This window comes from Rattus norvegicus, chromosome 5, assembly GCF_021556685.1.
Source record: "Rattus norvegicus strain SHRSP/BbbUtx chromosome 5, alternate assembly SHRSP_T2T, whole genome shotgun sequence".
In the NCBI taxonomy this organism is placed as follows: Eukaryota; Metazoa; Chordata; class Mammalia; order Rodentia; family Muridae; genus Rattus; species Rattus norvegicus.
Genome location: NC_141538.1, coordinates 73,442,383 through 73,458,314, shown reverse-complemented (window position 1 = coordinate 73,458,314; position 15,932 = coordinate 73,442,383). Strand labels below are relative to the sequence as shown.

Below are 15,932 nucleotides of genomic sequence, written 5' to 3'. Positions count from 1 at the left end.
GTCACACTGATTTTCAAAACTACTGTGAGTTTTGGGGTTTTTGTTTTAGACTTATTTATTTATTTATTTATTTATTTATTTATTTATTTATTTATTTATTTTTATGAATTTGAGGGGTTTGCCTGACCACAGAGGCCATATGCCCAGAAGTGTAGAAGAGGATGCTGGATCCTTTGGAACTAGAATTACAGACAGCTGTAAACTAGCACGTGCGTGCCACAAACCAAACTATAGTCCTCTACAAGAGCACTAAGTGTTCTTAAGCACTCATTTCTCCAGCTCTGTGATGGTTAATTTCAATTATCTATTTGATACAATCTAGAATCACCTAGAGAGGAATCTGAATGAAGGACTGTCTAGATTAACTTGGCCTGTGAGCATGTCTATGGCGGGTTATACTGATTATATTAAGTGACACAGGGAGACTTAGCCATTGTGGGTGGCACAACTGCAGGGTTGGTAATAGAGCGAGCTGACCACTAGTCTATAGGATACATTAACCTACGGCTCTCTGCTCTTGACTATGGGTGTCACGTGACAGCTGTTGTAAGCTCCCACTACCTTGACTTCCCCATAACGATGGACTTCAAAGTACAGAATTGTGGGTTAAATGAACCATTTCCTTTTTTTTTCCATCTTTATTAACGTGAGTATTTCTTATTTACATTTCGATTGTTATTCCCCTTCCCGGTTTCACAGCCAACATCCCTCTAGCCCCTCCCCTCCCCTTCTCTATGGGTGTTACCCTCCTCATCCGCCCCCCATTACCACCCTCCCCCCCCAACAATCACGTTCACTGGGGGTTCAGTCTTGGCAGGACCAAGGGCTTCCCCTTCCACTGGTGCTCTTACTAGGCTATTCATTGCTACCTATGAGGTTGGAGTCCATGTATATAGTCTTTGGGTAGTGGCTTAGTCCCTGGAAGCTCTGGTTGGTTGGCATTGTTGTTCATATGGGGTCTCAAGCCCCTTCAAGCTCTTTCAGTCCTTTCTAAGATTCCTTCAACGGGGGTCCCATTCTCAGTTCAGTGGTTTGCTGCTGGCATTCACCTATGTATTTGCTGTATTCTGGCTGTGTCTCTCAGGAGAGATCTACATCCGGCTCCTGTCGGTCTGCACTTCTTTGCTTCATCCATCTTGTCTAATTGGGTGGCTGTATATGTATGGGCCACATGTGGGGCAGGTTCTGAATGGGTGTTCCTTCAGACTCTGTTCTAAACTTTGCCTCCCTACTCCCTCCCAAGGGTATTCTTGTTCCCCTTTTAAAGAAGGAGTGAAGCATTCGCATTTTGGTCATCCGTCTTGAGGTTCATGTGTTCTGTGCATCTAGGGTAATTCAAGCATTTGGGCTAATAGCCACTTATCAGTGAGTGCATACCATGTGTGTTCTTCTGTGATTGGGTTACCTCACTCAGGATGATATTTTCCAGTTCCATCCACTTGCCTATGAATTTCATAAAGTCATTGTTTCTGATAGCCGAGTAATATTCCATTGTGTAGATGTACCACATTTTCTGTATCCATTCCTCTGTTGAAGGGCATCTGGGTTCTTTCCAGCTTCTGGCTATTATAAATAAGGCTGCTATGAACATAGTGGAGCACGTGTCTTTGTTATATGTTGGGGCATCTTTTGGGTATATGCCCAAGAGAGGTATAGCTGGGTCCTCAGGTAATTCAATGTCCAATTTTCTGAGGAACCTCCAGACTAATTTCCAGAATGGTTGTACCAGTCTGCAACCCCACCAACAATGGAGGAGTGTTCCTCTTTTTCCACATCCTTGCCAGCATCTGCTGTCACCAGAGTTTTTGATCTTTGCCATTCTCAATGGTGTGAAGTGAAATCTCAGGGTTGTTTTGATTTGCATTTCCCTTATGACTAAGATGTTGAACATTTCTTTAGGTGTTTCTCAGCCATTCGGCATTCCTCAGCTGTGAATTCTTTGTTTAGCTCTGAACCCCATTTTTTAATAGGGTTATTTGTCTCCCTGTGGTCTAACTTCTTGAGTTCTTTGTATATTTTTTTGATATAAGCCCTCTATCTGTTGTAGGATTGGTAAAGATCTTTTCCCAATCTGTTGGTTGCCATTTTGTCCTAACAACAGTGTCCTTTGCCTTACAGAAGCTTTGCAGTTTTATGAGATCCCATTTGTCAATTCTGGATCTTAGAGCATAAGCCATTGGTGTTTTGTTCAGGAAATTTTTTCCAGTGCCCATGTGTTCCAGATGCTTCCCCACTTTTTCTTCTATTAGTTTGAGTGTATCTGGTTTTATGTGAAGGTCCTTGATCCACTTGGACTTAAGCTTTGTACATGGCGATAAGCATGGATCGATCTGCATTCTTCTACATGCTGACCTCCAGTTGAACCAGCACCATTTGCTGAAAATGCTATCTTTTTTCCATTGGATGGTTTTGGCTCCTTTGTCAAAAATCAAGTGCCCATAGGTGTGTGGGTTCATTTCTGGGTCTTCAATTCTGTTCCATTGGTCTATCTGTCTGTCTCTGTACCAATACCATGCAGTTTTTTATCACTATTGCTCTGTAATACTGCTTGAGTTCAGGGATAGTGATTCCCCCTGAAGTCCTTTTATTGTTGAGGATAGTTTTAGCTATCCTGGGTTTTTTGTTATTCCAGATGAATTTGTAAATTGTTCTGTCTAACTCTCTGAAGAATTGGGTTGGTATTTTGATGGGGATTGCGTTGAATCTGTAGATCGCTTTTGGTAAAATGGCCATTTTTACTATATTAATCCTGCCAATCCATGAGCATGGGAGATCTTTCCATCTTCTGAGGTCTTCTTCAATTTCTTTCTTCAGTGTCTTGAAGTTCTTATCATACAGATCTTTCACTTGCTTGGTTAAAGTCACACTGAGGTATTTTATATTATTTGGGACTATTATGAAGGGTGTCGTTTCCCTAATTTCTTTCTCGGCTTGTTTCTCTTTTATGTAGAGGAAGGCTACTGATTTATTTGAGTTAATTTTATACCCAGCCACTTTGCTAAAGGTGTTTATCAGGTTTAGTAGTTCTCTGGTAGAACTTTATCATATCATCTGCAAATAATGTTATTTTGACTTCTAGATGAACCATTTCTTAAGCTGCTTTTGTCATGGGATTTTTATCACAGCAACAGGAAAGGAATCTAATACAGCTACTGAGCACACTATATACTGCAGAAGAAGCGAACTCCTAGATCAATAACAGAAACCCAAAGAAACCAATGTGACATTGGCAGCTAATGCACATAAGTGCTTCTATATTTAATAACCTGAAAGTCCTCCAAGGGCCGACTGCTAAGAAAAGGGTCCAGAATCTCTGAATCCACCTGACCTTTATCTGTGTTATGGAGAGGCCAAGTGACTGCAAAGAGCTCTGGTCAATAGCTTATACTTAGTGTAATAACCAAGTCCAGGTTCCTCAGGAAGTATTGAGAACTAAGTTATGAAGGGCACCAGTGGGTCTAACCATTCCAATCCAAGGATAGGACTTGCTAATCCAGGGTGGGATGACAGAACCACAGAAGAACCTGGAGCGCAGCAGAACAGAAGACAAGTTACAAGTAATCAAAGTATTGACGATCAACTATAACCATCTCCAAAATGTACTTTAAAAATCCGTAAAAGATAATAATGTAAGCGGCATTTGGAAACTCAACCTTAATGTGCGTGTCAGACAAGGGTGCTCTCCAGGGTGCAGGGCCCAGGGAAGAGGTGATACAGGATAGCGTGTGACTGCTCTGGGACATGTGCTGGGTAAGAGCAGGCTGAATGAGTGCCAAAGCAGCAGGGTCTTCATTTGTCTGTTTGTTTCTAGTAATTTCTAAGTAGACCAAGCAGTGTGTCAGGGCAGATATAAATATATTCTGTATCCAACTACCTTAGGTGATCCCCCCAGAATTTCAAATTTCATCACTAGTTGAAGTGGAAAGTTCTGGTTTCTTTGGAGACTCAGTTGTGTTGTGTGATGTTTCTCTGGAAACTGTCTTATGAGAGGGTGTTTTTGCTGATGCAGACATGGGAGGATGTTTTGTTGAGAACAGACATGTGGTGTTTTCCTGGAAGTAGCCTGGAGAAAGGGCATGTGATATTTTGAGTCCTTGACAGGACACAGGATATTTGGAAAGGATGTAAGTATAACCTGGCAGACAGTGGGACACTGTGTTGCACTGGTTCACCCTGCCCCCTCTGCTGGGCTTTGCTGGGCTTTGCTGACGATGCTGTGGCGTTGGTTCACCTTGCCTTCTTCACTGATCATTGTTTGTCATGACTGCAGAGAGAAACACACCAACGAACTTCTCATTCTGGCAGCTTCTTGCTGTTTCCACAGACCTGGACCAACCAGCAGAGCTCTGCTGTTTCTTCTGGATCAAACTGCCATTGCTGATTCGTGAACAGTGTTTGTCAGTGGATTTGTGTAAACTCAACTTCTGACATCCTGACAATGAAGATTGGAATTGTCCAAAAACTATTTCTAAGCAGATCCATATCCCCCTTTTCCCTGACAGCCTTTCCTTTCCACTATCACTGGTGGGTGGTGGGCTAGAAGTGAAGTTAAAGTGTTTAAGAACCCATATTAAAGTAGGTTTTGAAAAATCTAAGCCTATAAACAGTTTTCATAACAAGAACACAAATTAACTGGCAAGGGTGTGGTAGACACTGGGCAGGGGGAGACCCAGAGCTTTCAGGCAGGAGCCTTTCCTCTGAGCTTCCTACCTGAAATCTCACTTGGACATCTCAAAAGCCCTTCAAAATTCAACAGGTCATCATTATCTTCCCTCACTGACTCGTGGGCCATTCTTATGTTCTACTTCCATAAAGGGCAGTGCAATCCAAAAATCCAAAAACTTCATCTCCCAACATTTCCTCCCCTCTGACTTATAACCTGCATGCAGCCACCGAGTTCTACCATGTTTACATCCTAAGCAGTGATATAGTTACTAACAACCCTAGTATACATCACTATCATGTCTCAGTCTATAGCAAAGCCCATGCTCAACCTCTGATTCATTCTTTCTTCCCAATGTTTTTATTTTTCAACTAAAGCAATAGGACACCAACACGCCTCTCAGCCACTATCCCAGTGCTTCCTGTATAAAGTAAAACACGCTCAACACAGCATCCAAAGCCAACTTGGTCATTCCACGGCCTACCTCAGCTGCTTTAATTACAACTTTCTTGCTCTTCTCTCAGTTGTATAGACTGTTTTGAGTTTCTCCAATGAGGCCTCTTTCCACCTGGGAGCCCTCACATTCATAACTACAGTTCTAAGACATACACTACGTGCTGGTTAAACAAAGGTTACAGGATGAGCACTGTGGTGTCTGTGACACTGTCCCGGCTTCCTGGTGAAGGAAGGCACTCATGGTGAAAACTGTTTACCGGCACCATGAAAGGTGCCTACAAGGATCTGGGATTCGTGTCAGGTCTCAAGCCTCCAGTTACCTTCCAAATATTACTGGATATCATTATAAATATTAATAGATAAAGACCATATAAAGTCACTTGGGAGTTCATTTGAAAACTATGTTTTGTAAAGCAGGCAGTAATAAGTAACAGTTCTAAATAGGTAGGAAAAGAGACTCTGATAAATGCCAATTATGCCAGGTCATGACAAAACACACAGAGCAAATGTCTCCAGAGATGTGAACTCTAGCTGCTGTGTGTGTTCATACAGCACAGTCACCAAACCTCAAAAGTCCACGTCATAAGAGACAAGCTATCAATTATTTGACTGTGAATTTAGAATAACACAACTGCTAAGCCAGCAATACAAAGAGGGCTTTATACACCCTAGCCAAATGCAATTGCCACCATTTCCAGACTGGATCAATGTAATCTTGGATGAACCAAGCCTAAAACATTTTCTTCACGGTAATCCAACTTATGTGTGTAATCCCAATGAATGGTGAAGTAAAAGCACACTCAGTAGCCTGGACAAATGGACAGTAACACTTCCATACTGTCAGAGCCAAGGCCGGCTTAAACTGTTTACATCTTAGTTCAGTTAGTCTTTTCAAGACTCTTATAAATGGCACTGGACTCATTATTAGGAGCTCTGGATGCTCTTTCAGAGAACCCAGGTTCAATTCCCAGCATCCATTTGACTGCTCACAGCTGTCTGTCACCGCAGTCCCAGGAAATCTCCACCCTCTTCTGGCCTCCTCAGGCCTCAGGCATACACATGAGCACAGACATACATTCAAACAAAACAGCCATACACATTTTAAATCAAGAATCTTATAAGATATTAATATTATCCTCATTTTCCGAAGGATGACGAAATTAAAGTAGAGTGTGTAGAGGCTCAGAATTAATATGCCGCAGAGGCAGGATTCAGATGAAGCAGTTACTACACTGTGCTGTCTGATACAGAAAAGATCAGAGGTTATGAGGAGTCGGAACATCTCAGAGCATCACAAACTAAGACTGGGCTTCAAAATTACCAGGAAACCCCTGGAGTGAGAGGCAGATCCTGCTCACACACACCACCTACAGAGGGACAGCACCTCCTGTTTCACACATGGCTGGTACACGCCAGAGCTTGCAGTCTCAAAGCAGTCCACCACCATGGCAGAAAGGCTGAACAGAGGACACTGCTCACCGCCATGACCAGGAAGCTGGAGTAAGTCCAGTAACCTGAAGACCTCCCCCAAGGCTCTCCCCCACAATGTCACCCACTGGGGAATAGTCTTTAACACGGGGCTGTGGGAGACTTCCCAGACCCCATCCACACTACCCTGTGTGTCAGTCATTTGTACACTGGAATCTGAGCTCACCACTTTGAAACGGCATTGTTCTAACTAATGTGCTCCAGCAACATCTGATAACTCCAATGCTGAGTCTTAATTTAGCTGCAGCCAATAGCAACAGCAACAACAACAAAACTCTGCCAACTTGGGCCACTTATCTAAAATCTACCCGGGGTAACAAGTCTGCCAGGATGATGCATTAACTTCCCGCTTCTAGAACAAATGACCTCAAAGCATCAGGCCCAAGTTTCACCTTACACCATGGATCCTCACCCATGTGGCATGATTAGGAAACACACACACACACACACACACACACACACACACACACACACACACACACACACACACTCAGGCTTTTCTGTCAGACCACAAGACATCTGGGACAAATTCTACATTTATAACAGTTAGGGCATACAAAACTAGAACCACTGTGAAAACCACTAACACCCATGCAATGTAAAGAGGCCAGTGTGCTCTTAATTCAGACAAACTATTTAGTAAGCATGTCCAATGTCATGAGTATTTTTTAAAAAATCATTGTAAGGGCTGTCAACAATCTATGGTTGCAGAAGTATTTTAGACGTTAACTTGATTTAGGTCATGCAGCTATCAACCATCAGACCAACTCTAATCCAGGTACTTGTTTAAGGAGCATCAGCTTTTACACTTGTGTAAACTACTGCCACTATTGGGGCTGGAAGACAAGGTTTTAGTAACCAGAGCAAAGGGATCAGTGAGTCTAGCTGCTGCCAGAATGGCACCTCTTCTATCACCTCAGACCTTGGTCCTCCTCTGAATTACATAAAAAGAGTTGAAAATTAGAGAACCTCATCCAGCAGGTAGGCTATGACATAAGTCCTACCAGGTGAGTATTATAGCTATTGCAAACATTAACAAGAGTGTTTGGTCCAGGCATGATGCAAGAAGGTAAGAAAGGAGAACTGAGATGTCAGGAATCTGGCAATCATAACTAACTGGCAGGGAAGCTCAGTGAGCAGCTGTGAGTAGTATTGAATGTAAATGTAAGATTGAATTGATTGGGGGTTGGGGATTTAGCTCAGTGGTAGAGTGCTTGCCTAGCAAGCGCAAGGCCCTGGGTTCGGTCCCCAGCTCTGAAAAAAAGAAAAGAAAAAAAAGATTGAATTGATTGAACCAACAATCAATTCTGGTCATTTGATTTATCAACTGGGAGAATTGCTTAATACTTGTAAATGAACCAGCAGGATGAAGCCTGCCTTTCTATCCTGAACTGGGTATGATCGGGAGTCAGAAGAAGAGGAGGTAGTCTCCCATCTAGGAGGTAGGGAAAGTAAGCATGTGAGAGACTGAAGAGGTTTTACTCGTGCAGAGAACTGTTCCACCCCATGGTGTGAGAGGTAAGATGGAGCCAACACTCCCTAGAGCACTAGGGGGAGAGGCTAAGTAAGCATAAGCACTGTTGAATGCTATTGAGAACCTTAGTTTTATGTTGAGTTTCTTTAAGTCTGTATTGTAAATATCCCATCAAGTTTTTTCTGTCAGTATGTTAAACTACCAAGGGCACCTGTTCAGGTCTTTGAGTAGCAGTACACAGCCTTCCCTTACAGCAGGTGTCCTCTCTCTGGCACCAGCCAGACTGCCCTCATGGTAGCTTAGCTGTTTTGGATACTTTACAATTACTGGGAGAATGTTTGGCTGAAAGTGTCGATACACCTAAAGCCAGGACTCCTGCTCCAGGAGCCTTTTACTCCAGTCACAACCACTTCAGAAGCCTGGCCTGGCCTTGGGAAGCTTTGTGCCAGGATTACAAACCTTGCTGGACTTCAGATGACCTGGTAGCTCTTGTCACGCAAGATGAAGGACAAGCACCTCCTGAGTGACAGCACAAGGCACTGACTGCTGAGGCTGGAAGCTGGTGTAATGACTGGCATGAACACTCTCCTTCATTTCTATGTCACATCCTTCTCTCCACAGCTGCCCAGCATCCTCCTGTGCTACCCCCAGTGGCATGAAAAACAATCGGTGGCCCTCCCAGTGGAGATGGAGTGGCTGCCACCTCATCAGCGACACCAAGAAGATAGTGACAAGTCAAGACAGCAGCAGGAACAGCAGTGGCAGAAGTAATGGCAGTAGATGATAACAGGTGACAGAAATACAGAGAAAGTAGAAAGGCGAGGTGGTGGCCAAGAACACAAACACTATTTTCTTGGGCACGCCTAAGAGCCTCTAAGCCTTGAAGGCTGAGGTCCTGATATGGGCATCTCAAGAGCTAAATCATGCCACTACTGATTCTAAGACCCCAGCACTAGACCTGTAAAAGCCGCTGTCCCTGGCTGCTGTTGACTGCTGTTCCCATTAGCTACTGCTCAGAACTGAGGCTTTGACTGGAGGGCCACTGGCAATCAGAGCCAGGGACAGTAAGCTTCTTACTTGAGCATTCACAGCCAGATGGCTCTGGCTCCTAAGGCCTAGGGCTATAAAGCTCTAGTGTTCAAGGTTTGGAGCTATAAGCCCCTGAGTCTGATTGCCCCACATAAGCCTTGGGCATTCAAGGTCCCAGGCCTACAGCAACTAAGTACTTACCCATTCCACAAATCCATCTGAGTAGAGCAATAGCATCCCTATTGGCAAACAAAGCAAAAGAAAACAACCCACCACCATCAATAACAAACCACTCACCTAACAAGCAAACCAGGGTTCAAGGAGGAACAAGGAGAACCTAGATGGAGACGCTCAAGCACTGTGGATAGCAACACTGTCCCCAACAACCCTTCTGAAGAGCAATGGGCAATAGAGCTCAAGAATTTTTAGTAACCGATAATTCCATTTCTCCAATAAATGCCAAGTAGTTTATTAAGAATAGAGGCAGAGACTTGGCTACAAAAATGTTTCTTTCAGTATTATTTATTACATTAAACTCTGGGACCAACATAAACATCCAACAGAAGGGCAGCAATCAAGTATATTCAAGAATCACACTCATATGAAAGCACCATGCTGACTTGATGCTAGGTGTGGAGACTGAGGATACATTGGAAGAAGATGGAGATATATTATGAAAAGGTAGACTGTAAAGCAGTACACGCAGTATGATACTGACTGTTAAGGTTCCATTTGCATAAAAAGCTGACCAGCAAATCACATGTTGAATGTGGGTATCTTCAAGGTTCAGAATTAAAGGTGGCTTTACTTATTTACTTACTTACTGAGAGCCGACATTTCCTGCAATAAAACTTGCATTATTTGTATTTATAATCTAGCAGAGATACAGACTGGCTTTGCTAAAAATTACATTTAACAAAATAAATAATTGTACATCAAAATTAAATCCCTATCAGTCCACAAACATCAGTGATTACATCTGAATGCTGAGGCTGGAAAAACCAGCTGAGGTGAGAACACAGTGAAGGCTGCTGAGAAATCCACCTGCCTCAGAATATGGTCAGTGTGGAGTATCGGCACTATAGCAAGCGTCCAATATGTGCTTACTGCATGAATAATCCCATTGACATTCAGCCAAGCATTGCAAAGAAGCACTGTTAAGACTTAAAAAAAAAAAAAGCCTGCTTCGTTACTGGTATTTAGAAACTGCCAAGCTCAATCAAAACACAAAGATGCCTACGTGTGAGAAAAGAGTTCATGGGCATTCATATGGTGTTCACTGACAGTGCCCTTTATGGTCTACAGCTCTACTTAGAGAGGCAAGAGTCCCACCCCGCCCTCCGAAACAGAGAAAGAGGTAAAGGGAGGGAGATACTCACGCAGTACAGCGATCTTACCTGAGGCAGCAAGGCAGACCAGATGCCAGACTCTCCCTCCCTTATGCTCTATACCACTTACCAAAGCTTCACTACACAAGTATCTCAAACAAGCAGAACTGACAACTGTACTGTGCTCTGTCCCTAGTAACGTTTTATTTGTCTTCAAAAATATTTTTTCTTTTTAATTATGTGTATGTATGTGGGGAGGTGCACATGCCTGCAGGTACTTGTGAGTCACCTGATATGGGTCCTGGAATCAAACTTTGGTCCTCTTGCAAGAGCAGGAAGTGCTCTCAACTGCCATCTCTCCAGTCCCTCACTGTTGGGACCTAATATTTTAAATTTTAATTACCTTGATTGTTTCAGTATTTAGAAGCCAAGAATTCAGGCCTGAAGGGAGGTAATGGAAAAGCATGGAATATGAAAAACAAAAACAAAAACAAAAAACCTGGTTTGAATCTAAACTGTAACTTTCTAGCTGAGTGACTCTGCGAACTATGTGAGAGTTTGAAGAGTCTGACACGGTACCGTATGCACAATACCCAGTGTTCGTTCACTCTTCTTCACCTTCCTTGAGAAACTTTTTCTTTTTTAAATTGAAACAAGTAGCTAGGGAACACGGGTCAATTGGCTAGCTACAGATATCCAACCGGATATGGAGTGAGTCTCTCAACTGTACAGCACGTGTCAGGATTTAAGAGGAAACAGATAAGACACATGCAGATGTCCCCAGTCTAGCTTTACCCTGTAGTATAATGGAGACCTCTGAGTCCCTATCCAGGTAGGGAGAATGTCCAGAAAAACAATGGGGAAAGCACTCCACAAAGCAGGCCCCTCATAGCATCCTTCCTCTGCCCCACTCTCCCACCCTCATTGCCGTAACAAGCACCTTTCCCAGAGACAGAAACCCCTGTGAATACCAGTCATCTGCACCAAAATTTAACTTGCACTATCAAATTGAAAAGAAGTAGGAAGAGGCACAACTGTCTTATTTGTCCGCACGTTGTCTCTGAATGCACACATTGATGTCATCAGGTAAAGAAACCTTCCCGATTTTATCTTAAAACCACGTAAGGACATATTCAAAAGGTCTGCGGATCAAACAAAGCCACCTATCCATAACACATCCTGCTCACAAAAGTGTCCCAGAAACTCTACATAAACAAAATCCCTCTGTCCATTTCTAGGAGATAATACTGCTTCTGTAGCCTACAGTGTGCTCACACACCCACAGCGACTTCGTCTTCTTCCTCTACTGAAACAGAGCATGTGTTGCTAACAAAACACTGAAGTTGTCTCCACAGACAGGAAAAAGCATCCGGGGAAGCCGACCAGCCAGCAGCAAGCTTCTGTAAGACGCCCAGTTAATGTCTTTATCATTGATTGCCTGACTCACAACTCTCAATCCTCTTTGTATTAGGACTTAACAACTGTCTCTTGGCATCACCAGCTGAAATAATTTCTTAAAGATAAACAAGTAGAAAACACACCTTTAAAGAAGTCTAGAGTGGATCTGAGAGGGAAAACATGATTTTTTTGAGGTTGAGCGTCTGCAATTAACAAGAGCTCGCAGATAATACTGTTAGGTGGTTTTCCTGAAATGGACTCTGTCCCCATAACTCTTAAAGAGACAGCAGTGGTTGTTTCTATTTTATAGATGAAGAAATGGAGACTAGTGGCAAATTATCCAAGTTATGATGGCCCATAAACAGTATGACCAGAGAGCTGGCTCCTCTTAATAACTCACAATTCAAATCCCAAGGCTGTCCTTGCCACTTACAGCATGTAACTACTTTCTTGTATAGACCCCGGTATCATTTCTGCTACCATTTTAATTGGAACATTCTATCACAGGAAACAGTCTTGAAATCTCATGCTATGGGTGCACTACTGTCTTAGGTAATAGACAAGAATAACCAATCAGTTCATCACTATTTGTAACAAGTCACTGACTCTACAGGAAACCATAAGAAAAATGAAGCTCAGATTGACAGCAGGAGTTACATTAGCACCAGATATCCACTGGAAGTCATAGCACAAGCTCTCCTTGCCAGGAAGATTACTGGGTACCTCCAACAAACTTTTAATAATCAAAAGTTGACTTTTCAGAGTTATCCAACGTGATGCATTAGCACCAGTAAAAAGAACAGCTAATTCTTGACTACCTCTGGGAAAACTACACATGGTATCCTGTGGGTGCACAAACACATTGTCTGAAATGAGAACAACCCAGTTCAAACCTTGTTTGTCCTTACAGCGCTCACAACGTCAAACGCTTGATTCCTCAGCGTCCCTTGATAAGATGATCTACACTGAAAGACCTTTAGCATTTTACCATGCATGGGCTATTTTAGTACTCATTATTCATAAACTTTAAAATACTGTTTTCCAAATGGAGTATTTTATCCAGTTTTTATAGTACTGTATTCTTTATTTCTACAGACAGACGAAAGTGTCAGATGTGCTCTACATAGGTAGCAAACATACGGTAGGTACCCTGCCACTCATCCTTCTGGATTTCCCCAGTCACGTGCTCTTCCTTTGACCTTTGCTAATGTCCATTTAAATATCATGTGCCTTTCCTCTAATAAGCCGTGCAATGTTTTATGAGTTTAACAGAGAATGCTTTAAATTTATACACATTCAAAAGACACAAAACTTCTTGGATATCCTAGCAATATCTTTAAAAGATACTATAGTATAGTTCTGGAAATAATAACTGGATGTACCCAAATGGGCTTCAAGGCAAGCATGTACAATAGGATCATGTGCGTTTCTGTTCAATACTATATCACATTACTCATGCTTCCACATCTCCAGAACTCCGCTGGAAGATGAATCCAGGTAAAAAAATTACAGTTTTTCTATAAGTCTTTCTGGTACTTTCTATGCAATAATAAAAAGAAAAATGGCCTCTTAGAAATGCCCTTGTTTTTCCCTGCTGCATTATTAATAACACTTGTTTTGTTTTTTCTTTCCTATACAGGGATGTATTGCAACCACACTATAACATAACAAAGACAGTAAGGTGGCTTATTTTTTTCTTTACAGGAATTACTTGATATTAAAATTCAATTGCAATTGTATTCAGTACACTGGCTATATTTTACTTAATTAAAAAGGCTACTCTGTAACTCTGTCCTTAAACTTGTTCTCAAAGTATTAAACATTCCAAAACAAGACCACTTGGGTAACTGACCAGCCTCACTAACAGACGGACAAGGGTGGGGCAGCGGCCCTGACAACTGCCTTTTTCCTCAATTAGGCAAACACTGAGATCTGCTTATAAATAAACCACTAGCAAGGCAGTGGGCAGAGGTACAAAGGAGATTCGGTCCCCGGACCTACAGAGCATGCTGAAGACAAGGTGGAAGAAAAGGACACCAGCTTAGGCGCAGGCGGGGATCCCCCCACGCGAGGCTGAGCCCTGGTCCTCACTCCAACCCTGGAGGGACCCACCCTCGGAGCACGCCGCGGGCAGCGGGAAGAAAGGGGCCTAGCGCCCGCAGAGGGCGGCGGGGACCCGGGTGCGGCTCGCGGTTTCCTTCCCGCAGTACCCGCTCCCAGCCAAAAGCAGGACAGAGATCGGCCAGGGTCCCGGGCGCGGCCACCGCACCCTGCGGGCGCTCAGGTTCGGTCAGGTCGGATCGGATCGGGTCGGGTGGGTCCCAGGCAGGGCCTCGCCCTCCGTCGCCCGGCCCGCGCGCCCCGCCCACCCTCTCGGCCGGGCGCTGCGCCCACCGCTTACTTTCTGCGAGTCCATGACTAGAGGCTAAGCCCTCCGGACCAAACCAGTCACCGGAGCTGAGTGAGGAGCCGAAGGAGCCTTTGAGAGCCGCTATCTCGGCCGTCGCCAGCCCTGTCCCGTCCCGCAGAGATTCCGCCCGTCCGCGCCCAACCCGCGCGCGCGCCGCTGCCGAGCCGCGGTTGCCAGGGTGAAAGGGCGGCCCGCGGGAGGGTGGGGTGCGAGCGCGCCACGCATGCGCGCATGCGTGCGCTGGCACCCGCACGGGCGGAGAGGATGGAGCGCTGTGTGTTCGCCTGCATCTTCCTTCTGCAGCTGCTTTTTTCCTGGCATCCTTTTTCCTGTGCCATCGCTGTGGAACTTGCAGTGAGCCATTGGTCACCCGCCAGGCCTGTGCAGAGGGCCTGGGAGGTAGTTCTTCTGAGGATGCATCCCTCATCTGCAAAGTCGCTCCACTTAGCCTTGGTAGGCCAGGCCTGGCTATCCAGATGGAGGAAACACTCTAGGATGGAGAGGCTGCGGAAATGTGGGAAAGGGTCTTCATGGGGCGTGGTGGAAACCTTAAAGGGCTCCAGAACAAGAGGTAGAAAGAAGTTACAGAAACGTGGGTATGAGACCACATCACAAGGGCTTTGTTGCCTGGCCAACCTTGCCCTATTAGTACCTTGCTACCTCTTGAGTCTTTCTCTGTGGTCCTGTGTCATCTATGAAATAAAAGAAGGAATGCAGACCTTGTCGAGGACTGTACAGCTTAAATCCTTTGTTTGAACTCTCCAGAACATGGAGTAAATGAGAGTGGGACAGCAAATTAGAATCTGCTCAGGACGGCCAGAGCTGGCACCACAGATCAGAAAGCTTGGGAAGAAGACTTGAAAAGGTTCTCGAGAGAGACAGGCTTTCATCTCCATTTAGGTGACTCTAGAGAAATCCAAGTGGGTGTTCACATCCTAATGGAATAAAAGGGAAACGAGTATCAGCATTAGGTACCAGTTCAGCAGTTCTACACAAATCCTCAGTGAAGAGGCCTGGTTCTCAAGAGCTTACAATCTAAGGTGGGAAATGACAGTAAGAACCATGAGGCTGTTAGATGAAAAGTTTGTAAGAGAATCAGGGAGAAGGAGGGAGACAGATTAGTGGGTAAAGCACATATATACCGCAGGAGTAGAGAACAGAGTCTATATACCCAGAACCTGGTACCCACATAAAAGCCAAGTGACCACAGACACACAGGTGCTCTCACTCGTGTGCCCACACATTGGAATATCCTCACCCAAAGCACACACATGAAAAAATGAACAAAGAAGGAAATTACATGGGGTAATTGAAAGAAGCAGAGTAAACAAATAAATTGCACGGAGTTAATGGACCCAGAAGAAGTAGGGTTCAATTTCCTGACATTACTCAGGAATGCCCTGGTGAGGGTTCTATGAAAGGGTCTGAGGAAGAATATCTAGTCAGAAGCACAGTTAAGAATCAAGGCCTTGAAGAGGCACGAGCTGTTTTAGATGAATCATATTTACACGTCAATGTTTTATGTTTCTGCCAGAGTCTTTCCAAATACACTGTGGTTTCTTAAGACCAAAACTTCTCTTACTTTACCTGTATTCTGACCCAAGCAAAGGGCAGGTTTTACACTGTGCACCCAATAGACTTTCTTTCTTTATTTTTTGTTTTTTGTTTTTTGTTTTTGTTTTTGTT

The 15,932-nt window shown here is 43.9% G+C and overlaps 1 protein-coding gene across 8 annotated transcripts in view; it reads right to left on the bottom strand.

Moving 5' to 3' along the window:
* Window positions 1–14,426, bottom strand: part of Fsd1l (fibronectin type III and SPRY domain containing 1-like) — a 73,972-nt gene extending 59,546 nt beyond the window's left edge. For all 8 annotated transcript variants that reach the window (NM_001431171.1, NM_001431172.1, NM_001431173.1 and 5 more), the window contains 1 exon segment: window positions 14,238–14,426. In NM_001431171.1, the coding sequence (NP_001418100.1) occupies window positions 14,238–14,252 (15 nt within the window). In that variant the 5' untranslated portion in view covers window positions 14,253–14,426.
* Between the last annotated feature and the right edge of the window lie 1,506 nt (window positions 14,427–15,932).